General features: G+C 45.4%; 1 protein-coding gene across 4 annotated transcripts in view; it reads left to right on the top strand.

Moving 5' to 3' along the window:
- Positions 1-25,618, top strand: part of RIPOR1 (RHO family interacting cell polarization regulator 1) — a 350,808-nt gene that overhangs the window by 85,619 nt on the left and 239,571 nt on the right. For 3 of the 4 annotated variants that reach the window (XM_033941972.1, XM_033941974.1, XM_033941975.1), the window contains exon 1: positions 814-919. The exons of the other annotated variant lie outside the window; for it this stretch is intronic. In XM_033941972.1, the coding sequence (XP_033797863.1) occupies positions 901-919 (19 nt within the window). In that variant the 5' untranslated portion in view covers positions 814-900. Of the gene's footprint in view, positions 1-813; positions 920-25,618 lie in introns of those variants that run through there. 4 annotated transcript variants of the gene reach the window in all.

Below are 25,618 nucleotides of genomic sequence, written 5' to 3' on the forward strand. Positions count from 1 at the left end.
GCTATCGGGGAGTTTTGCTTATAAACCAAATTGTAAAATATTCCTCCAGGAAATACACAATTTAGAATTTTTGGCTGCTTAGTTTTGCCATAAGCAGAAATTTTCTTTTGCAAAAGCTGAATTTAGTCAGTTTGTGGGCACAGCACCCCTGGGCCTTGTGCTCTGGATATGCATTTTCTCTTAAGTATATGTATTTCTTATTTGGTGTGCTGCCTTTCCCCTCCCCATCCTGTAGCTGCTCCTTTGGGAGGGAAGGGCCCCCTTTCTGCTTTCAACAGCAACTTCCTGCTGCAAGGAGCCTGTGTCCATTTCATTGCTCCCTCCCATCCTTCCCAGAAAGGGGCGAGGAGCTCAAAAGCGTAGGCTATTAATGTCTACAGACTTCATCTCCTTTAGCCTCTGTGCTAAAAGATTGCTGACTCATTTCATAGTGTTTTGGGGGTGGGGTGGGGAAATCCTATTCCAGTTAAGTAGCTCTGCCATTGTGGGGGCTGCTTTTACAAGGGGAGCTTTCTTTTCTGAAGGGACTTTCCACCTGACTTAAGTGTAGGCTTCTGCATTTTGCTATGCTTGAAAATGTTTGGACCCTGATAAATAGAGTTGCAATGTGTGTCTACTTCTTCCCTTCCCTTCCCAGCCTGATTCCGAAAGGGTCAGGAAAGTTTTCATTGTTCTTTTCTCTTTTGACTCATCCTCTGGGAACAGCAGGAACTGCCTGATGTCAGAGGCTTTTTTGGCAGGGGAAGGCATGGGCGGAGACTTTCGGGCCCTGCTCCGGCTTCACCCCGGGCTCCAGTTGGAGCTGACTGTCACTGCAGGACTGCCATCAGGGAGTAGCACAGCGGGGATCGGTCAGGGAGGGTGGGCTCTGTGCCCGTCCCCCAGGACCTCTACTTCAGTATGAACGACAGGCTGAAAGGTAGGCTTTCCCTGCTCGATTGTACTCTGGCCAGATGTTAGCAGTGGTGGGAGAATAAGGCTGCAGGCAGTGAGAACTCTTTGAAGCAGGTTACAACTGCTGTGGGGTAGGATATTTGTGGCTGCTTTTGTGTTAGGAAATCTTCAGACCCTCCCACCCATGTTGGGATTCTAGAAGTTAGCTGATGCTGGGTCAGTCTTTCCAGATAGATGAAGGTGACTTACAAGGAGAAGAGGTAGAGCTGGAGTATCTATCCTATTCTGGTAATATTTAAATAGGAGATGGGTGATCATTTACGTGAACTGTTCCAAGCAGGCATTCGAACCGCAACAGAAATCTGTGTGTGTTGAATAAATTAATGGGACTTGTACACTTCAGACAAGCAAAGCTCACATGATCTTGAGCCCTGGGACTTCACAAGAATATGTATGGAGGGAAGTGCAATTACCCTTGCTCTGCTTCTGTTACTTTATCCTTTATGTTGCTTGTTTTCATTGAGGTTTCCTTCTTCCCCTGCTTCTTGCAGGAGACTTTTAGCCATATTCGTCAGTGATTTGGGTTCTATTACTGGTGAGCCCTTGGTCCTTGTAGAGTGAGGAGGAGAAAAGGTAACCTCTCGGGTTGTTGGACAGGGTGAAGATTACCCTTGAATGCTGTATAGGCAAAAGATTACAGATGAGCAAAAACCTCTGTGCAGCAGAACTGGGAGAGAAATGGCATGCTAGACTTCCAGCAGAACTATAAATAACTTTAATGACCTGGAGGGGCTCCACCTCTGGGCAAAAACCTTCTAGCCACACAGCCTGCATCCCTCCAGACCACGCTAGAGTTTAGCTTTTTTATTTTTGGAGTTGGTAGCTTGCTGTATCATTAAGTCTTTGTATTTGTCCTAATTTTTGGACTTCTGGTGTCTCTGCGAGTATATTGTGGTGGTTAATAGAAGCACTTTTTAATGCTAGTTATTTCACTCTGTTGTACTGTGGCTTGCAGCAGAACCTTCAGTTTGACATTTTATCTGCCTGCCCTGTTTGCTCTTTCCCTGGTTTGCTTGTAGCTAGAGAATGACACGGTGACAAAATTCATTACCATTCCCGTCTCTGCGGATAACCGCGGGAAATAATCCCATGTCATTTTCTAGTGTCTATTTCAACCTCGGTCCTTCTACACCAGCATTCTTCAAAGCAAAGCTTGCGGGTCAGTGGTTGTGCCCAATTATACTCTGATTCTTCCCTCTCTTCTTAAAGAATGACATGAAGATGGTTTCCCGCGGTTATCCGCGGGGACAGGAACGGTGATGAATTTTGTCACCGTGTCATTCTCTACTTGTAGCTTCATGGTTATTTAATATATTCTGTAAGACCCTGTTTATTTACTGGGTGGTAATGAATGATTACACCCCCCTAGAACTTCCTGACAGGAAAAAAAATCGTGTATCAACCTGGTGTCCCATCTAGATTCTAATCTCTGTCTTCTGTTTTTAGGCTGGCACCAGGCTGCTCCATGACCCTTGAAAGGCAGAGCAGAAATATTCTGTTTTCCCAGCTTGGGGAGGTTATGCTATGATCCCAGGATGAAGTAAACAGTATGAGGTGGCACTTGTAGAAGTGTGCGGTAGTTACACTGCTGGGGGAAATGATAGTCATAATCACATTGTCTGCAATAACTTGAGTTATTTTTGCCTTGGACTGCTTGCTATTGGATGTTTGTATTATCCCAGGACAAGCAGGCAGCATATTCTCTACATGTGGGTGACGTCACCGACGGAGCCCCCTAGCGGATGTTTTCGCAAGCAGACTTGCTCGAAGACCTTCAGGCTTGCGATTGGCCCATGTATGCGCGCAAGCCCCTCTCGCCCTGCCTAGGGCATGCGTCTCCTCAGCGTGTCCTCAGTTTTCTGTTTTCCGCGGAGCCAAAAGCACTGCTCCCTTGCTTCGCGCGATCTCGTTGTCCCTCTTGCACTGAGGTTTGTTTGGTTAGTTTCTGTGAGTCGCTGTGCTCGCGTCTTTAATTTCCTTTATTTTCATTTTTTTTTCAGTTCATATATTTTTGACCGGGTTCCCGGTCTTCCTTTGGCCGTCTGGCCTCGCGGGGCCGCGGCCGTATTTTTCTTATGTCCCGGCCTCATTCCGGATTTTAAAACTGTACTAAGTACAACCAGTTTATCTCCATCATCGATCCTCATCGTTGGTGTGTGGAGTGCCTGGGTACAGAGCACCGCGCTGAGTTGTGTCCCCGTTGTACGACTTTACAACCGCGGGCTCTTCGTCGAAGGGTGGCCAAGATTCTCCAACTCTTCGTCTCCATGGATCCTGCGGGATAGGCCTCGAGCTCGGCCTCGACACACTCGTTGGGCGCCTCGGCCCCTCCTGCTGCTCCGGCCTCGGGTAAGTCTCCTCTTCCCTCCTCAGGTGTGCCGGCAAAGAAGCTTACCTCGGAGTCTCATGTCAGTGCCGCCTTGTCGGCGTCTTCGATAAATCTATCTAAGTGTGCCTCCTCACATAGGGAATACTCTTCCTCGAAGTCGCCCCCGAAGGAGTGCACTGCTGCACCTCCAACCCACCTACCTTTGGTCTCGGTGCCTATGTTCGAGGACATGCTTAAGGCTATCATTACCACACAGCTTTCCTCAGTGGTGAGCCTGCTAGTCCCGACTTCGACGCCTTTGACCTCGGTCTCGACCCAGTCGCGGTCTGATCAGCCTGAGCGTCCCCTCGTCTCTCGAGGCCTCACTTGTAAGATTTGTCGGGTGAGGCCTCGAGCGAATCTTCCTCCCCTGAGTTGCCGATGACTTTTCGGGGGTCCAGGCCAGGGGCCAGTTTTTCCCCCACTACTGCGGCGAGGCTTCCCTCTTCTAAAAGGCCCTGGTCTTCCCCGCCCTGTTGGGGCAGGTCTCCGACCTCAAGGCCGTCTACACACACGCTTGTCCTCGAATTGGACTCTAGTGTATGTTCCCCATTGAGGCGATCGCCGGCTTCTAAAGGGCCTACTTTGAAGCTGGTTGGAATTTTCCTATACCCCCTCTTCTCCAAGGCTTCACCAGCAGTTTCCTCGAACTCTGGGGTCTTCCCCGGTCCATCTTGCACGGGGCCGTTCCTCGACGCCCCCTAGACGCCTTAATCTAATCTCTTCGGTCTCCCGTTCACGGGACTCTGAGGCTCCGGCTTGCTATTTCAGGGAAGTTTCTCCCTCTTTCTCGGGCTGCACCCCGGTCTCAGTCGTAGTCTCCCCTGGAGGATGAATCTTCTTCTCGGACCTCCTCCTTTTCTCGTTTCATCTCTGACATGGGCAGAGCTTTGAACTTGGATCTTCAGTCTGACTTCCGCTTTACCCAGGAATACCTGGTAGAAATGGGAGTTGACAATACACCTCGTGAGGCGCTTCGCCTGCTGTTGCATCAAGTTCTCCGGCAGACGTTTCTCCGGAACCTGGAGACACCATATGCTGTCACGGCTATTCCCTCCAAGTTGGAGTCCCGTTACTGGACTATCCCGGTTAAAGGGTTTGAAAGTGCTCAGCTTTCCCACCAATCCTTGAAGAAGTCTAACCTCTCGAAGGTTTACGCTGCTGTCCACCCGGGCAGGGAGGACTGTACGATGGACAGATTTGGTCGCCGCCTTTATCAGAATTCGATGATGGCGAACCGTGTCATTAACTACAATTTCATCTTCATGTCCTACCTCCGGTTCTGTATAGATACCCTCCGCTTGTTCCGGGAGGTCGTACCAGAGCCTCGGCATCAGGAGTTTCGTCTCCTCGAGGAGACCCTCTCCCAACTCCGCCTGTATATGTTTCAGGCCTCTTACGATGCCTTTGAATTTTCCTTGAGAGTTACAGCCTTTGCGATCGCCATGCGTCGCCTTGCTTGGCTCCGGATTGTGAATATGGATCCGAATCTACAGGATCGACTTGCCAATCTCCCGTGTGTGGGTCATGAGCTCTTCAATGATTCCATCGAGGCAGCCACGAAGCGCCTCTCGGACCACGAGCGGTCCTTTGCGTCTCTGGTGAAACTTAAACCAAAGGCTCCTCCGGCTCGCCAATATAAAATTCCTCTCTGGAGGTATCCACAAAAATCCACTCCTGCTAGGCCTCCTTCGAAACAGCCACTGCAGCAGCAGGAATGTCAACCTAAGACTCAGGCACTGGCCCCGGCGAAGAACGGGCCGTCCTTTTGACAATTCCAATCCAAGCCTTTGGGCTCCCTTCCTCCTGGAGCCTTCCCCCTTCCCCATCGGGGGTCATCTCCATCATTTCTATACCCAGTGGGAAAGTCTCACCACCGACAGTTGGGTCCTGTCTATTATCCGGGTGGGGTACTCCCTCCACTTCAGTCGCTTACCCCCGGACCTGCTTCCAAGAGAGTTTCCTTCTGTTCAGTCTCAGCTTCCCCTCCTTCTGCAGGAAGCTCAGGCCCTTCTTCGCCTTCGGGCGGTCGAGGAGGTTCCTACGGAACAGTGGAACTCCGGATTTTATTCCCGGTACTTTCTGGTACTTAAGAAGACGGGGAATCTGCGTCCGTGCGTCCGATCTGAACCTCCGTGCTCTGAACAAGTTTCTGGTCCGGGAACGATTCAGAATGCTCACCCTTCCCATGTTGTATCCCCTTTTGGACGAAGGAGACTGGCTGTGCTCACTGGACCTCAAGGAGGTGTACACGCACATTCTGATACACCCGGCTTCTCGCCGGTATTTGAGATTCCGGGTGGGGGATCTCCATCTCCAGTATCATGTTCCCTTCAGCCTGGCAGCCTCTCTGAGGGTTTTCACGAAATGTCTGGTTGTGGTGGCTGCGGCCCTGCGCCTCCGCGGCATGCAGGTGTTTCCCTACCTCAACGACTGGTTAATCAAAGTGCAAAGCATCTTCTTGCAACAAAGTCCTGCGAGCAACAAGTCAGACCATCTTGCTCCTTCAGAGTCTCGGCTTCGAGGTGAACTTTCCCAAGTCTCACCTCTGCCCGTCCCAGTCTCTCGAGTTCATCGGAGCGGTCCTGGACACGGTTCATCTCCGCTCCTTTTGCCTCAGCTTCGTCAGGAGGCCCTTATCCATTTGTGCCGAAGGGTGATCCTCGGTGCCGGCTCGGCTCATGATGGTCTTCCTAGGTCACATGGCCTCCACGGTTCACGCGACTCCTTTTGCCAGACTTCACTTTCGTATTCCTCAATGGACTCTGGCGTCCTAGTGGAACCAGGATCGGGATCCTCTCTCTCTCGCCGCATTATCATGATTCCTTTGTTGAAGAGGTCTCTCTGTTGGTGGATGCTCTTTTCCAATATTTACAGAGGTTTTCTGTTTCATGCTCCTCCTCCACAAAAGGTCCTCACGACAGACTCGTCGACCTATGCTTGGGGGGCTCATCTGGACGGTCTGCGCACCCAGGGTCTTTAGTCCCATGCCAACCGCCTGTGTCACCCGACAGCCGTGGTTTTCTCCCTTCTATTGCAACTCAGTTCCAGGGAGCCTCTTCCTCTGCCTGTTTTTCCTTCTCTGCTCCATCCCAACCTCCAGTCTCTGCACTTAAATGGCTTGGTTCCTCGAGACTTAATGCCCTCGTTGGGTTGTTCGGTTTCTAAGCGGACCATTTCAAACTGGTTGGCCGCTTGTATCTCTTTCTGTTTCGCTCAGGCTGGTCTCTCCCTGCCTGGTCGAGTCACAGACCACATGGTCAGAGCAATGGCGGCGTCTGTTGCTTTCCTCCGCTCGACCCCCCCATCGAGGAAATCTGTAAGGCTACCACTTGGTCCTCGGTTCATATGTTCACCTCGCATTACAGTCTGGATGTTTTCTCCAGGCGTGATGGCCATTTTGGCCAGTCCGTTATGCAAAATCTGTTCTCCTAAATTGCCAACTCTCCCTCTATCTCATTCTGTTTAGCTTGGAGGTCTCCCAAATATAGAGAATATGCTGCATGCTTGTCCTGGGATAAAGCACAGTTACTTATCTTAACAGGTGTTATCCAGGGACAGCAGGCAGATATTCTCACAACCCACCCACCTCCCCGTGGTTGGCTTCTTTGCTTGCTATTGAACTGAGGACACGCTGAGGAGACGTATGCCCTAGGCAGGGCGGGAAGGGCACGCACACATGCGCGAGCCAATCGCAAGCCTGAAAGTCTTCAAGCAAGTCTGCTTGTGAAAACGTCCACTAGGGGGCTCCATTGGTGACGTCACCCACACGTAGAGAATATCTGCCTGCTGTCCCTGGATAACACCTGTTACGGTAAGTAACTGTGCTTTTTGCACCAAGCTCACATAATCAGAGGTTTATGCTGTGTAAAGCTAGAAAATCCCAAGTTAGTGATTGTGTGTGGGGATACATGTCATTTGTTTTTGGGTTGTGTGTTTTGGGGTGGTTTTTGTGTGTGTGTGTATGGTGACTTGTGAAAAAATGGCGAAAAGTGGATCTGTGTACAGGGCTTTCTATATTTCTGTACTCAGGGGTTTGCTAATTGGAATGAAGTGAATTATGTTGGATCTTATGTGAAGCTGTAGATGACATTTAAGGCAAAGGAGGGGCTATGGGAAAAGCAGGGAGAAGGGGCAGGTGATTTACACAGGAGACACAAGAAAGAAGAAGAATATTGTACATGGGGGCATTCTGTCAGCAAAGGGTCATATATGGGGTCACAGGGTGTTTGTCTAAGCAGTGGACGGAAGTTTATGTTACAAAGCTGACACAGCTGCTTGGGAACCAGCATTACATAATCCAGTTAGTGTTTTAAAAGGCTGAACTTTTCAGCCTGCTCTGTAATGACATTCTTTGACTCCGCCCTCCTGCTGCTGACAGGATGAGCAGTGTTTACTTGGGCATGGAAAAGCAGTGCCAGTGAATTTTGGCTTTCATCCTTCACATTATCCGAGATTCTTCCATCACTAATCTGTTTTGGTCAGTGCTTTCTGATACTTGCAGTGTTTTATTGCTGAAACTTGCAGTTTAGCGAAATGCATTCTTCCCAATTATAAGTGTTAAGGGGAGCTATCAGCCTATGATAATCTATTTTATGATTGTGAAGTAGCTATTTAAAATCAAAATAAATTTATGGTATATTGCAGTTTTATTTATTGGTGATTTACTAATACCTGTGCCGTTTTCAATCAAAAAGATTTTACTTAAATTATATTTTTCAGTAAAAGTGGGTAGCAGTCCTCGTGACTTGCCACTATAAAATCAAAATAAAAAATTAGAAAAGGGATGAATTAATGTATCGCAGCTGCTTCAGTAAGACAAGAAAGTGCTTTGTTAGGTTTAAGCATGTGCTGTGTGGGAGGATAGTGACTTTATTACCCATCCTCTATGATTATATAGGCTGTTGTTTATCAGAAACATTTTAGAGTGTCTTATTTGGGGTAGGTGCATTGATTGATTCTAGTGTCAGAAATATTAGCCAAAATTGTTTTTGTGCAATAAATTAGAATGCCTCCCCTCCTTTTGCATGCAAAGAGGATGCTAGTAACTTTTTATTGTATAGTAGGAAAGCACACAGGTAGCCATCTCCAAATAAACTTGCAGAATTTGCTAATTTTGTGTGCAGAAGTTTGAAATTTTTTTGCCCAGAATTCCACCAGGAATAACGGACATTCAGATAAGAAAAGAATAAGAAACTAAATTTTGAGAGCACTATGGGTGTGTATGTGTGTAAAGAAGGAGTAATTCAGAGACAGCAATTAGTGTTTTTTTGGAGGGGGGAGAGGTAATTTGGGATGAGAGCAGGGGAGGTGTGCTCAGGGGAGGTGTGAGAGCTATGTATGTCTCAAGGAAGGAAGGTGAGTTTGAGAGAGAGCTGTTGTATACGTGCCCTTGGGGGAAGGCTTGAGAGAGGAATGGTTAGACATAGAAACATGATGATAGAAAGGCCAAATGGCCCATTTCAGTCTTGCCCATCCGCAGCATCAACTATCTCCTCCTCTTCCTAAAAGATCCCACATGCCTATCCCATGCTTTTTTAAATTCAGATACAGTTTTTATTTCTACCACATTTACTGGGAGACAACAAGGGGATCTTTTCTGGGAATGAAGAGACAGAAAGGTAAACTCCATCCTGGAGATGGGGCAGAGAAAAATGTAAGCTTGAACCTATCGGTAGGGTGGGAGTGAAGGAGAGAGCTTAGGGAGAAGTTCAAGTTAGTTGGAAAATGAGACTTCAGGGAGGGAGGGTGTCGGGCCTGGGACATAACGGAGCCAGGCTTTTATGCTGGAAGAATACTAAAGAAACCTCTTTCCCCTCCCCCCCCCCAGATAATGCAGAATTTTCAACGTCTTGTGCTGTTTTCCTCTAAGAATAAAGAGCTTGAATTCCTCTGCCAAGAAATGGTCTGAAACTGCACAACCTCATTATGCAAAGTTGGTACACTTAGCCTAAAAAATTAATGGTTGTTATTGTTGCAGAAGGGTTCCCATTAAGGGTTTATTTTTTCTGTTTCTTATTCTTAAATCACTTTTTTCAATATTTCTATTGTAGAGACCTCTTAAGTTTCTGCATTAAGTGGATAGCAGATATCCCTAGTGGTGTTATTAAAGTCCTGGACTTTGATTTATAAATACCTCAACTATGTCCAAAATAAGTGGAGGGTCTTTCTGACAATTGAGGTAATAGTGGGAAGAGACCCCTTTTGAAAGAGTACTGATTAACATAAAACACAGTCCTGTTGGCTCCTGTGTTCCCAGTTGTCATACTGAAAGATGAGGAAAAGGGACTTTGTTTTTGATATCCCAGCCATTGTGCCAAGCTCTGATTACTTTCGTAGCTCAGTTTTAGTGCTATGAGGGATAAAGAAGTAGTGAAGTGAGAGGGTTGCTGAGGCTTCTGCAGTAGAGAGTTGCGCGGGGACAGAAATCAAACCCCTCCCCGCCCGTCCCCGGTAGAATCAAACCCGTCCCCGCTAGGAGTCAAACACGTCCCCACCCGTCCCTATATAAACTTCAGAAGTAGTTATTTCATTTATTACTGAATTAAAGGCTCTGGTAGAGACCCATTTACAAATAAGCAAAGACACTTTAATTAATTTGGAAATATTAATTCAGAAGAATACGTACTTTTTAAATGGGTTTCTATCAGAGCCTCTAATGTAAATATAAAATATAAATACTCAGCTGATGAGGACCCTCAAGCTGTCAACTGAGGACTTCCTCTGCAGTTGGCCGGGGGTCCCTTTTGCCAAGTTTGGCAGGTAGCAGTAGCGTCCTAGTCACAGATGCTGGCACCTCAGTGGCTCATGGATGTTGCCAGCGACTGCTGCGCTTGGTGGAGGGGAGTTCTGGCCATCTCTAGAGGAGGTGCGGTGCTTGGGGATCCCACCAGCCACAGCAAGGTTAAAGAAGTACTTCAATACTATATAAATAAAACCAGAAATGCATTTCGTTTTCTTTTAAACACAATACAAAGACATCTGCTATATATATTTCCCAAAGCTAACATATTTTAGTTAATGAATTCTGTTTTTTACCTTTGTTGTATGGAAATTTATTTTTCTATCAAGTTGGTCCTAGTTTCTTTTTTCTGCTTTCCCATCTTCTGTAAATTCTTCTGTTGCTGTCCATTGGTTCCTCCTACCATGGTCCAGCATTTATCCCTTTCTCATCTTTCACCCCTGCCCACCAGTCCCATGCCCGACATTTCTCCTTCTGTTCTATCACCCATCTCCAGCACCATGCCACATCTCTGCATCCCTTTCAATGTGTCCCACTGTTCCCTTTCCACCACATTTCTCCCTATCATCTTTCTCTTCCCCATCATCTGTACCTCCCTCACTATGACCAAAAATTTTCCTCTTTCTTTCATTCCCCGTGTGTACATAACCATCTCTCTTTCCCGCTCACTGACAAACCCATTTCTCCCTTTCTCCCCACCTCAGCATCTTCCCTCCTTTCCTCTATCCCAAATTCATGCCTTCTGTGTCCAAAAACGCATTCCCTCCTTTCCTCCATCCTCTCTCCCAAGTTCACACCTTCTGTGTCCAAAAACACACTCCCTCCCACCCCTTCATTTGAGTACAGATAACAGCAGGGGTTGGAGGTAGCTCGAGCAGAGAGGCTCGTCTTCTTTTCCTGCCTGCAGCACTCCATATGTAGTTAACCCGGAAGTCTTCCCCCGAAGTCAGAGCTGACGTCGGAGGGAAGGCTTTGCGTCAGTCTGGCAGCGGCTGAGGTGTCACGTGGGAGGGGGTAGATACTGGATGTAGGAAGTGAGAGGAGACAGACTGTAGATAGAAAGGGGGAGGGATCAGACATACTGGATGAAAGGGGAGAGATATCAGACAAGCTGGAATGCCTGGGGGAGAGAGAAAAAGACAGATGATGGATGTAAAGAAAAGGAGAAGGTAGGAAGACATGGAATGGAAGGGGAGAAGAGGGGGAGGATGCGGAGGAAAGAGAGGAAAGAGAAAGATGGGGCAGACACTGAATAGAAGGGAGACAAAGAGAAATGAAGCAGATGCTGGGCTGAAAGGGGGGAGAGAAAGATGGGCAGATGCTGGATGGAAGGGGGGATAGAGCAGGGTGGATGATGGATGGGGTGACAGAGGTGTCAGAAAGGAGGAAGAGAGGAGGCAGATCAGATGCTGGGCAGAAGCAGGAGAGAGAAGGGCAGATGCTGGATGGAAAGGGGGGGAGGGGGCAGATGCTGGATGGAAAGGAGAAAGAGAGAGGACAGATGCTGGATGGAAATGGAGGAGAGGAAAGATGCTGGAGAGAAAAGAGAGAGAAAGGACAAATGCTGGATAGAAGGGGAGCAGAGAGAGGGGGGAAATGCTGAATGATGGGAGAGAAAGATTATAGAATTAGTGACAGACTAGAAAATAAGAAGTGGAATAAGAGAGCCAGAGTGAGGGAAAGAAATGGTAAGCTATAGGTAGACAGAGCAGACCATCCAAGCTCATGGGGCTTCAGAAAGACGGATCATTCCGGTAGTGACAGAGCAGCTTTCATCCTCGCTTGCTGCAGTCCAAGATCCCAGGTCGCAGCTCCTCGCTTGGTTTTTGCAGCTTTGGCTCAGCAGCCCTCGGTGTCCACCAATCCCCGCTCAGCTCTGAGCCACAGATCGCGGCTTGTGCAGCAGAACCGGGCCCTGCATGCTGCACGTGACCGTCGAATTTAACTTGGTTCATTTTGGGTTTGTCCAGGGGGTGAGGAGGAGGACTCTGTCTGCCCGCTCTAGCCTGCACGTGACACCTCCCCACGAATTGGCAGCAACAGTCTGTCACTTAGACATGGAGCTCAGCACGTAGGTACACAAGAGTCTGTGTGCCTATGTGCTGAGCTCATTGCCTAAGTGACAGAGACTGTTGCTGCTGATTCATCGAGACTCAGGAACTCAGCTCAGCGCCAGACCAGAAATTAGGTAGGCCTTGGGATAGGAACCATAGGTCCATCCTCATGGGAGTCCTGTCAGCCTTGGAGGGGTCCCTGTGGGAGTCCCGTGGGCCTGGGAGGGGCCCCGGTGGGAGTCCCATTAACCTAGGTGGATTCCCGCTCCTGTGCAGACCTCTATTCTGCATTTGCTTGAAGGTGTATGCTGGAGTGGGGAACAAGCCCACTGCTACTTCAAAGGAGATGAAGAAAGGAATGGAATAGTTAAAGAAAACGGAGATTCGAGTCCTAGGAGAGTGTGGTGTAGTGGTTAGAGCTACAGCCTTGGCACCCTGAAGTGGTAGGTTCGAATCCCGCATTGCTCCTTGTGACCCTGGGCAAGTCACTTAATCCCTGTTGCCCCAGGTACATTAGATAGAGTGGGAGCCCACTGGGCCAGATAGGGAAAAATGCTTGAGTACCTGAATAATTTGTAATCCACTTAGAATTGTAGGATATGCGGAATATAAATTATTAAAAAAAGGAAGAGGAGAAAAAGGACTTCCTTAGGCTATACAACGATAAATATTCAGGGTTAATTGAACCCCAGATAGGAGCACCACTGTTAGTCATAAGTAGCTCAAATGCATAGGAGTCTCACAGAAGGGAGAGCTCTGCATAAGTGACTGAAGTGTTTGCTGTCATGTTTGCTTTATGCCTCTGCTTGTACCTTTATGAATATCATAGCCTAAGCAAAAAGGGACCCAGACAAACTACCGGAGTTTGGAAATTCCCCCGAGCATGTCCAGGTTTTCCTGGACATCTGATAACCCTAGGAAAGAATAATTGTGGCAGTGGCACCCCACTGAGTGCTTGTCCCGATCTGCACTCACCTACAAAATTATACTTTTATGAGTGCCCTGCTTAAGACCAATCCAGGATGGAAGGGGTTGCACCAGTGTATCTCAAACTGTGTGCCGCCAGACGCCGGCGAGGATGAGATGCACCGGCTGACTGCTTACAGGACACGCTTCTCATGGCGTAAGGCATGTCAGCTGGTGCTAGCACCTCTCCTCCTCATCGGCATCTCTTCTCCACCAGTAACCCCTTCTGGTGTAGAAATAGGCTTGGGGCCGCAGCTGGAGGGCCTCCTTTTATGTGTGGATGTCGACATGATGATGTCACTCATGCATGCGACATCATCATGTCGACGTCTGCGCACTTCCAGATGCCCTCCAGCTTTGGCACTGAGTTTAATGTGCCGCAGCGTCAAAAGACTTGTGGGACACTGGGTTATACTGTATATAATAATTATTTCATATTGAAAGTGTATCGGTGAGAAACTTCTACTTCAAAGCATTTTGAACTGTATACTTTCACATTCTGCATTCTAAAAATCTGTTCTCTAAAAATACAAGATTTATAGAATATTGTTCCAATCTTCATAATCAGTAACTTTTTTTCAGTTAAAGTTCAAGTAAAGTTATTGGCACCCTCTCCTCAGGCCAGAGGAATACATTTGTTAATAGGGTGCATCTAGAAATGTTTTTGTTCTAGGCATTAAACATCTTATTTAAGGAGCAGTTTTGCCAAGGTGTAGCCTAACATCTTGTGTGTCTGGTTCCAGGATATTTTCAGAACTCTGACACTTCAGGGTGGGGGCCCAGTGCTGGTATTCATTGCCCTTCCTAGGTGAGTTAAAGTCCTTGGTGCTTCCCAGTACATGCAGGGGGTGTGATTCAAACGCCCTGTTGCCTCCTGTTTCTTTAAGCCTTCCTGTGTAATTTGACTTGGGTAAGACTGCTCCTATTTGGGTGCTTCTCTTCTCTTATATTCCTAGCCCCGACTCTCCTGCTTTCCACTTTGTTGTGCACTATACAGTGTTGTCTGATACATTTTTGTAATCCCGCCCAATTACCTCAAAAAAGCAGTCCAAAAACAGCCCAATGTCAGAGGGGAGGCTGAAAAGTTCTTTAGCCCAGCTAACTTCAGTTGGGCCAGTCTCCATCAAGGGCTATGCACTTAGTCCAACGAGTTTCCACTTTTTTTCATTCAGTATTTTTCCGACGGAACAAAAAAAGTGGAAAGTCACTGGACTAAGTGTATAGCCCTTGATGGAGACTGACCTATCTTTGTTGGATGAGCTTAGAACTTTTCAGCACAGCACAAATATTTTCAGAGATGTACATGTCTCAAAACAAATGGAAAACATCCAAGACTCCCCACACTTAAGAGAAACAATTCTGGTGAACCTGGAGAAACAGCAGCTGGAACAGCATGGGCACTTTTGCACTTGTGGACTTACAAGCTCATTTTGAAAGAGAAACTGCATATGTACCAAGTTTTTACTAAAATCTTTCTATCCCACCCCAAGGGTAAAAACTATCTGGGCAGCTTACAATCTAAAATCTTAATCCAAAACAGCATTCACACATAACATCAAACATAGGATAAAATTGAAATACAAGTTTTCATAGAAAGAGGGGAGGAAAATACAGATTGGAAACCCCTTCATATCTTGCAAAGATCTCTCTGGACCTTGGAATTATTTATCTATTCTGATATGCATCTGTTAAAGGAAATGTTTTTAAATCCATTTTAAACTTATAAATTGTGTTTAATAATATGAGGTTTATTGACAAGGAGTTCCAAAGTTGCAGACCTTTTACTGAGAATGTAGCAGTTCTGATATGTTCATGAACTATTTCTTGGTGAGTTGGAACAACGAGCCATTGTACAACAAAAAAATCAAAACACTTTGTACTGCCTTAACTAGGGTAAAGAATGTACAGTATTTGGCAAATCAGATCCGGTGTATGCTCCCTCTCCTCTTCCTGAGCCCTGGAATGTCTCTCTTCCCTCCATGCTTAAATCTATCCATCTTGTGGGGTGGGGGGGAGAGGAGCAATTTTACCTCCTAAGGTTTACCTTGAAAATTTTTCTCATTATGCCAAAACTACTGGACAACAAACTTCAGGTAAAGGAGAACATGAGAAAGAGAGAGAAGTGACCAAGAGAAAAGTATGTTTGATACACAGCCTGATTGGCTGTGGGGAGAGGGCGGCAAGAGCCGTTATTGGCGGGATACTGAACACATGGTCTGCACTAACTGCCTGTTTTACAAAACTGTGTGGCCACAGCCCCGAAGCCCTTTAAATCTCTATGGGCTTCGGAGCTGTTAGCGCACCGCAGCCGCTAGTGTGGCTTTGTAAAACAGGTCCTAAGTGCTGATTTGTTAAATGCCAAACTGATTTAAACCCCAAAATCTAAAACAAGCCCAAAAACCCGCAACCCACACCTACTCAAAATTTCCCGCAGCCAGCGTTCCAATGCAGCCCAGTTAGACGAGAAAACCACAGACCTGGCAACTATGACACTATACCTGGAATAGTCTTTCCTAAGCTGGTGTGTCGTGACTCCTCCCCCACCACCATCAGTGTCTTTCTTGGAAATTTTTGCAAGCTGGGGAACATAAGAGTAGCTGGGTGGGGCAGGGAATTAGGGCACAGTATTATAAACTTGTCAGCCAGTTGATCAGTAAAATTAGCTGGTTAGTGTGCCCAGTTAGAAGGTCCTGGGGAGAATATTTGCTGTGTTCCAAGTCCCACCTAAAATACTGCATTCTCTGAACTTGCTTAGATTGTGAGCTCATTTGAGCACTGGTCTTCTTAGTGACTCTGTACAGCCCTGCGTTCATCTAGTAGTGCTCTAGAAATAATTAATAGTAGTAGTAATCCTGGCCAATTCTAATTATAGCCTTGTGTGATATGTTTTTTTTTTTTTTTTTTATATCCCTATTGACTGCATTAATGAAACTTCCTATTGGTCTCCATTGTGTTTCCCATTCCTACTTTTGTTTTAGACTAGAGAAAGCTGTGGTGTGTGGTCCCTGACTGAGAACAGGTATTGGAATAACTGGGCTAGGTGTGGAGGGAATGAAACTAGAAGAATCCAGAATGAATGAAGAAGGCTCCTGGCACCACAGTGCAGGCTGGCTCTAGTTAAGCCAATTGTCCAGTGAAACAAAGGGAAGTTCCAGGGTAGAGAATGACACGGTGATAAAATTCATCACCGTTCCCGTCCCCACGGATAACTGCGGGAAACCATCTTCATGTCATTCTTTAAAGAGAGAGGAAAGAATCAGAGTATAACTGGGCAAAACCACTGACCCGCAAGCTTTGCTTTGAAGAATGCTGGTGTAGAAGGACCGAGGTTGAAATAGACACTAGAAAATGACATGGGATTATTTCCCGCGGTTATCCGCGGGGACGGGAACGGTAATGAATTTTGTCACCGTGTCATTCTCTATTCCAGGTCTTAAAATAAATACAGCTCTGTGGGGTTCTAATGCTAGCTTTTCCTCTGTCATTGGATATGTCATTTTTGTCTACCTTGATCTGTTGATGCTTGGCTATAATTAGGCCAGAAGGCTCATGTTTTGTTTTTTTTTGTTTGTTTGTTTTTTTTAGGGGGGTGAAGTTGGTGAGCAGGAGGAGAGAAGTGGGGAGACATCCTTACAAGATAGCTAATTAGATTTTACATAAGGCTTTTCAAATCTGTCTTGAGGAGGTTTTCAGGATATCTACAATAAATGTTCTTAAGATCATTTACATATATAAAGTCACAAATGCATGTAAATTTGATCTCTGATGGTGGCCAGTCTAGGACATTTAAGAGAATAAGTACAGTGGTACCTTGGATTATGAGCATAATCCGTTCCAGGAGCATGCTCATAATCCAAAACGCTCATTTATCAAAGCAAAGTTCTTCATAGAAAATAGTGGCAACGACGATTCGTTCCAGAACCTGGGGTCTGTACCTGTTGGGTGCCGGTGCTGCAGCGCCATCTCCTCCGTCCACCTCCTCCGTCCGTCATCCGAAGAAGAACCCCACAATGCCGCTTCGGGGGTGATGCATCTAATGTCCGCCAGCTGCCGGAGAACCCCGCAGTGCCGCTTCAGAGGGATGCCTCCTCCATCCGCTGGCCAGCCCTCCACGTCGGATGCGCCCCGCATGCTGGAGAGCCCCCACCCGAGCCCACGCAGCCGAGCGCCGCCCCACCTGCTCAACACGCACAACGGCGATTGACGCTGTGCGTGTCAAACGCAACGCGCAGGCGGGACGGCACCCGACCACGCAGGCCCAGACAGAGGCCCTCCAACCTGTGGAAGGTATCCGACGTGGAAGGCTGGATGGAAGAGGAATCCCCCGAAGCGACGCTTCCTGGGCTGTAAGTGCTCGTTTATCAGGGCAGTGCTCGGTTTGCGAATCAAAAGTTTGCTGAGTGTTTTGCTCGTCTTGCAAAACACTCACAAACCGGGTTACTTACAAGTCGAAGTTCCACTGTAGTTGCTTTGCCAAATTTACATGGGTAATGATTTTTTATGGACGTTACCTCGAGGAGCTCATCCAAACCTCTCTCAAATGAACCTTGTATGTTTGTTGCAAGAGAGTGTGGCAATAACTAATGATACCCAATTATGCACTATGTGTATAAAAAACAGCTTTGATTTGGTGGTACAGAGCTTTTCAACACCAGGATTAGATGGCTTCATGGAATAGCATGTGAATACCATTCCTTTTGCACCTAGATCATTGGATCATGCTGATAGACTTTGAACCATTTTCATCTGACAGCTGTTCAAAGATGTTTATGCAGTTATTGGTGAATGATAATAATTAGCAAAAAATCTTGTTAACCTCAAGATTTAAAACATTTCACCCAGTACTTTTGAGGTTCAAAAGAATTCATTCATTTAATTCTATTCACACCTCAGTGGTACCCCTTAGGGCACAATGTTAGCCACTAAGTATTTGACAGCCCTCCCCCTTCAGTCCCTTTCTTTTCATTATACACTTTTTACACATCTAAATAACTTTATATCTGAATATTTGGGGTATTATTGTCCATTCAGTCTCGGGGGATTATTAATCCAACATGTTGCATGTTTCGCCGGTTAGGCTTTATCAAGGAACCCCTATAAAAACAAAAGACAATCAATCCTCTTTTATAGTTGAGCTTTTAAACTTTATTTCAATATTATTGCCATTGTCACCTATTTAGACTGTCATACCCATTCATCCCCTATTTTTTTCTGGAAGAAAATGGTGGACTAAAACCTTCAGTGTCTTTTCACTACATTCCTCCCATCAGCTAATATTTTCTGACCAATTAGAAACCACCTATTCAAAATAATGACTATTCAGTTTCCATGTTCAGACCCCAAGGAATCATTGTATTTAACCTATATCCAAGATTGCTCCCTATAATTTAAACTTCTTTCCAGATTACCACCCTCCCACCCTACTTCTTTCATATCTATAATTCTCCATCTTATATCACTTGTTAAATAACCCCTCTCCTTCCAATGTTTTACTAATTGGGCTTGCAGATTCTCCATGTTTATCCTTGATTTATGCTCATTTAATCTTAATTTTACAGGACGACTTGTGCGTCCTACATAAACTAATTTGCAGGGGGTACAACTAAGGTCTGATTAGAATTAAATGAATGAATGCTTTTGAACCTCAAGAGTACTAAGTGAAGTTATTGGTGAATGGGTGTCCATTGGTTTTATTTTAGATTATCCTTTCTGTATCCATGGAAAATCTTTTGTGCTTCTGCTCTTCCTCCCTGATATGGTTGAGCAAACTGCCTGCACATCTGCAGCCACACGGATTCTCTCCTCTGCTACTATTATCACTCACTCTTTGACCCTTTAATCTCTTATGTTATTCCGGTTGGACACTTAGATATATCTCAAGTGTACACTTGGGTATGATGTACATCTCGGCTTTGAGCAAACTGCTACAGACAATGCAATTGGGGGCTATGGTGGTTATAATTTGTTTTTGTTTTAATATGAGGAACATATACAAGGTTTCCCTCTGCAGGCCCTAAATCTGGCCATAGTAACATAGTAGATGACGGCAGATAAAGACCCGAATAGTCCATCCAGTCTGCCCAACCTGATTCAATTTAAATTTTTTACATTTTTTCTTAGCTATTTCTGGGCAAGAATTCAAAGCTCTACTCGGTACTGTGCTTGGGTTCCAACTGCCGAAATCTCCGTCAAAACCTACTCCAGCCCCATCTACACCCTCCTAGCCATTGAAATGCTCTCCAGCACATCCTCCCCCAAACGGCCATATACAGACACAGACCGTGCAAGTCTACCCAGTCCTGGCCTTAGTTCAATATTTAATATTATTTTCTGATTCTAGATCCTCTGTGTTCATCCCACACTTCTTTGAACTCCGTTTTCCTCTCTACCACCTCTCTTGGGAGCGCATTCCAGGTATCCACCACCCTCTCTGTAAAGCAGAATTTCCTAACGTTGCTCTTGAATCTACCACCCCTCAACCTCAAATTATGTCCTCTGGTTTTTACCATTTTCCTTTCTCTGGAAAAGATTTTGTTCTACATTAAAACCCTTCAAGTATTTGAATGTCTGTATCGTATTTCCCCTGTCCCTCCTTTCCTCTAAGGGTATACATATTCAGGGCTTCCAGTCTCTTCTCATATGTCTTCTGGCGCAAGCCTCCTATCATTTTCGTCACCTTCCTCTGGACCGATTCAAGTCTTCTTATGTCCTTCGCCAGATACGGTCTCCAAAACTGAACACAATACTCCAAGTGGGGCCTCACCAATGACCTGTACAGGGGCATCAACACCTTCTTCTTCTACTGGCTTCGCCTCTCTTTATACAGCCCAGCATTCTTCTGGCAGCAGCCACCGCCTTGTCACACTGGGTTTTTTTGCCTTTAGATCTTCAGACACTATCACCCCAAGGTCCCTTTCCCCGTTCGTAAATATCAGCTTCTAACCTCCCAGCATATACGGTTCCTTCCGATTATTAATCCCCAAATGCATTACTCTGCATTTCTTTGCATTGAATTGTAGTTGCCAGGCATTAGACCATTCCTCCAACTTTTGCAGATCCTTTTTCATATTTTCCACTCCCTCTTTGGTGTCTACTCTGTTACAGATTTTGGTATCATCTGCAAAAAGGCACACTTTTCCTTCTAAACCTTCAGCAATGTCACTCACAAACATATTGAACAGGATCGGCCCCAGCACCGAACCCTGAGACACTCCATTACTCACCTTTCCTTCCTTTGAGTGACTTCCATTAACCACCACCCTCTGGTGTCTGTCCGACAGCCAGTTTCTAACCCAGTTCACCACTTTGGGTCCTAACTTCAGCTCTTCAAGTTTGTTCAACAGCCTCCTATGAGGAAACGTTTCAAAGGCTTTGCTGAAATCTATGTAAATTGCATCTAGCACAGGGATCTCAAAGTCCCTCCTTAAGGACCGCAATCCAGTCGGGTTTTCAGGATTTCCCCAATGAATATGCATTGAAAGCAGTGCATGCACATAGATCTCATGCATATTCATTGGGGAAATCCTGAAAACCCGACTGGATTGCGGCCCTCAAGGAGGGACTTAGAGACCCCTGATTTAGCATATGTCCTTGATCCAGCTCTCTGGTCACCCAATCAAAAAATTCAATCAGGTTCGTTTGGCACAATTTACCTTTTGTAAAGCCATGTTGCCTCAGATCCTGTAACCCATTAGATTCAAGAACATAAGCAATGCCTCTGCTGTGTCAGACCTGAGGTCCATCGTGCCCAGCAGTCCGCTCATGTGGCGGCCCAACAGGTCCAGGACCTGTGCAGTAATCCTCTATTAATACCCTTCTATCCCCTTTTCCAGCAGGAAATTGTCCAATCCTTTCTTTAACCCCAGTACCATACTCTGTCCTATTACGTCCTCTGGAAGTGCATTCCAGGTGTCCACCACACGTTGGGTAAAGAAGAACTTCCTAGCATTTGTTTTGAATCTGTCCTCTTTCAACTTTTCTGAATGCCCTCTTGTTCTTTTTTATTTTTCGAAAGTTTGAAGAATCTGTCCCTCTCTACTCTTTCTATGCCCTTCATGATCTTGTAAGTCTCTATCATATCCCCTCTAAGTCTCCTCTTCTCCAGGGAAAAGAGACCCAGTTTCTCCAATCTCTCAGTGTATGCAAGGTTTTCCATCCCTTTTATCAAATTGGTCGCTCTCCTCTGAACCCTCTCAAGTAACGCCATGTCCTTCCTAAGGTACGGCGACCAATATTGGACGCAGTATTCCAGATGCGGGCGCACCATCGCCCGATAAATTGGCAGGATAACATCTTTCATCCTGGTTGTAATACCCTTCTTGATTATACCTAGCATTCTATTCGCTCTCTTAGCGACCGCTGCGCACTGTGCCGTCAGTTTCATTGTCATGTCCACCATTACCCCCAAGTCCCTTTCTTGGGTACTGTCATTTAATAACATCCCTCCCATTGTATAGTTGTACCTCGGGTTTCTGCTTCCCACATGCAATACTTTACATTTCTCAACGTTAAACTTCATCTGCCATCTCGTCGCCCATTCCCCTAGTTTGTTCAAGTCCCTTTGCAATTCTTCGCAGTCCTCTTTGGTCCGAGCTCCACTAAATAGTTTGGTTTCATCCACAAATTTTATTATCTCACACTTCGTCCCTGTTTCTAGATCATTTATGAATATATTAAATAGCAGCGGCCCAAGCCCCGAGCCCTGCGGAACACCTCTCGTGACCCTCCTCCAGTCCGAGTAGTGGCCTTCACCCCTACCCTCTGTTTCTTACCCGCCAACCAGTTTCTGATCCATTTATGTACGCCTCCGTCCACCCCATGGTTCTTCAATTTCCGGAGTAGATGCTCGTGAGGCACCTTGTCAAAGGCTTTTTGGAAATCAAGGTATATATGGGGTTTCCTCTGTCCATCCGTTTGTTAATTCCTTCGAAGAAGTATAATAAGTTAGTTAGGCACGATCTCCCCCTGCAGAAACCATGTTGGCTTGTTTTCAGAAGTTCGTTTCTTTCCAAATGTTCATCGATGTTTTCTTTTATCAGTGCTTCCGCCATTTTCCCCGGAACTGAGGTCAGACTCACCGGTCTGTAGTTTCCCAGGTCACCTCTTGATCTCTTTTTAAAGATGAGCGTGTCTATCCTTTCTTTCAGCAACACTTCCATTATTTTTTCAACAACCGAAGTGAGGCTTACTGACCTGCAGTTTCCCGCTTCATCCCTGTGAACACTTTTGTGAATAGGGACCACATCCGTTCTCCAATCCCCGGGAACCACTCCCGTCTCCAGAGATTTGTTTAAGTCTTTAAAAGAACCCTATTTTTTTTGTTGTATACAAAGATTAATAGGCTAATATAATCTCTACTAAGGTCATTCAATAGATTATATCGTAAAACCTTAGAATAGTCGGTTCTAACAATTCATAGACCTCAGTGGTGTATCCCATGTGAACAGTAGATTTCAACACACACGGTTACTCATATACACCAAAATTGTCATTGGTCCAAATTTTTGCTAAAATGCTTAATATCTTTCAAGTGCAATCTTTATAAATATGTTAAATATAGAGTAGTACTCATCTTTGTGCAAAGAAACGCGATTTCGGTGTATAGGAGTAACCGTATGTGTTGAAATCTACTGTTCACACGGGATACATCACTGAGGTCTATGAATTGTTAGAACTGACTATTCTAAGGTTTTACTGATATAATGTATTTAATAGGATCCGCCAGAACCTCTCTGAGCTCCCTTGGTATCCTGGGATGGATCCCGTCTGGTCCCATCGCTTTGTCCACCTTCAGTTTTTCAAGTTGCTCATAAACACTCTCCTCCGTGAACGGCGCAGAATCTACTCCATTTTCTCGTGTAACTTTACCAGACAATTTCGGTCCTTCTCCAGGATTTTCTTCTGTGAACATAGAACAGAAGTATTTGTTTAGCACATTTGCTTTTTCCTCATTACTCTCCACATATCGGTTCCCAGCATCTTTTAGTTTAGCAATTCCATTTTTCATCTTCCTCCTTTCACTAATATATCAGAAAAAAATTTTTGTCTCCCTTTTTTACATTTTTAGCCATTTGTTCTTCTGCCTGTGCTTTTGCCAGACATGTCTCTCTCTTGGCTTCTTTCAGTTTCACCCTGTAGTCCACAGGTGTCAAAGTCGGTCCTCGAGGGCCGGAATCCAGTCAGGTTTTCAGGATTTCCCCAATGAATATGCATGAGATCTATGTGCATGCACTGCTTTCAAAGCATATTCATTGGGGAAATCCTGAAAATCCGACTGGATTCGGCCCTCGAGGAGGGACTTTGACACCCCTGCTGTAGTCCTTTCTGCACTCCTCTTCTTGGGTTTTTTTTTAAATATTTCACAAACGCCAATTCTTTCGCCTTTATTTTCTCCGCCAAACCATATCGGCTTCCTTTTTCTCTTGTTTTTATTTATTTTTTTATTTATTTATAGTGTGTCATTGCATTATGATGGTCTCTTTTTTTCTGGGGCCTGTATTCTGCTTCAACTGAATTCCAGCCCTTGCTGATCTGGAGAGTGAAGGGTCTGAGTTGAAGTCCTGCATAGCACTACCACTGGGCCAGCTTTGTTAGATTGGTTTTGAAAATTGATAGCATAATAGCTGTTGGTGACTTTTAGGGCTGCTCCTGATCTGTCTGTAGAAAATACTTTTATTGTTAGTTGGAGGGATGCCACTGAACTTGGTGTCTATGGATCTCATTTTAGTGGCGACTTCATATAAAGGGATCATGGATTTGATATACCACCTTTCTGTGGATACTTAGTAAATGATGGCTGATAAAGACCTGAACAATCCATCCAGTCTACCCAACAGATACACTCATTATCAATGCATGATTAAACTAAATTGATGCGTCTTTCTGTGGCATTTCTGAGACAGACTGTACAAATCTGTCAGTCACTGTCATTTATGTTCCAACTACTGTAGTTGCTGTTGAAGCCCTCTAGTGTCTAGTCAATCATAAACTGGATTGCCATGTACAGGACACACTGTATGAGTCTGCCTGGCACCGGCTTTGAAACTATTATAAGCATTTGCATCAAATTTTAATAAACATGAAATTTAATAATTCTTCACAGCTGGAGTTGCCATCTAAGTGCATGCTACATATCAACTCATACAGCCATTTGGGTTTTGTTTTTTATACCTATCCATTTCTAATTAGAGAAACTGTGTTCATACTATGCCTTTGTGAATTCTTTCACTCTTTTTGTTTGTTTCTACCAACTTCCTTGGGAGGACAATCCAGGCATTGACCACCCTCTCTGATAGGAATAATGTCAGGAAATTCATTTTAATTCTACCACCCTGTAACCTCAGTTCATGTCCTCTAGTTTTACCATGTCTCCTTCTGTGGAAATGAGTTGTTTCTACATTAATATCGTTCAAGTATTTGTATGTCTGTGTCGTGTGAAGAAGTGAATGCTAGTGAATGATAAAGAATCACAAGTTCAAATTTTCGTGTTTGAATTCCTGCTCTGCCACAGAGAATGGTCTTGGACACCACATGTTTCCTCTCTCTTTGTTTATCTAGTGGTAATATGATAGCACTGCAGGGCTAATCTCATTTTTCTGTAGAATGCCGCTGTGCAGTTTGATATCTAGATGGGCGTATGTATATTTGTGTTTAGGAGACGATGGAGCACATTGGGGTCATGTTTGGCTGCATTATACTGTGTACCTTGATATTTGTTATGACTGTATCAAGTAGTGGTCATCATTGCAAGGCCCGCAAGCCAATGGTGGACCTCTAAAACCTCTGTGGCAGCCTGCGGAGCCTGTGCATAATATCATCCTTCCCTCCCCCTGCCCCCCCAATCACAATCCAGCACTTTTTGTTTCCAGCACTGCAGTCCTGCACTGTTTGAGCCGCAAGCAACGTGAATTAAATGATCACGCTGCCTTCAGTGGCCCTAGCAGCTTTCCCTCTGTTACAGCTTCTGTCTCCTTGGCAGGGAAAACTTCCAGAGCCATTGAAGGCAGTATGTTTATGCTTTATTCACGCTGCCCTCAGCCCAAAGAGTGCAGGACTGCAGTGCTGGAAACAAAAAGTGCTGGATCCTGACAGGGGAAGGAAAGGGGAAGAAAATGCCAGGCCTCTTGTGGGAAAAAATATGGAGGAGGAAAGGGGAAGGGCAGAGAGGGAGGAGATAGTACACATGGATGGGGGAGGAGGGGAAGACATTGAAAAGTAGAAGGAAGCAGAAAAATGGAAGAAAGTTAATGCTAAAGATGAATGTAGGTTCTAAATTGAATGAGGGAAACAGCAAATGGATAAGAAGGTCCTGGAAACAGTAAAGAACACAGAGAGAAGGAAGTGTAGCCAGAACCTGGGAAAAGATGATTAGAAAAATAAAATCACTAGACAACAAAGGTAGGAAAAATGATTTTATTTTCAATTCAGTGATTTGAAATATGTCAGTTTTGAGAATTTACATCTGCTGTCTATTTTGCACTGTTCAGGAAGAAATACATTTCTCTCTATTCTCTGGTGGTGTACTGCATGCATTCT

Source organism: Geotrypetes seraphini, chromosome 4 (genome assembly GCF_902459505.1).
Source record: "Geotrypetes seraphini chromosome 4, aGeoSer1.1, whole genome shotgun sequence".
Taxonomy (NCBI): domain Eukaryota; kingdom Metazoa; phylum Chordata; class Amphibia; order Gymnophiona; family Dermophiidae; genus Geotrypetes; species Geotrypetes seraphini.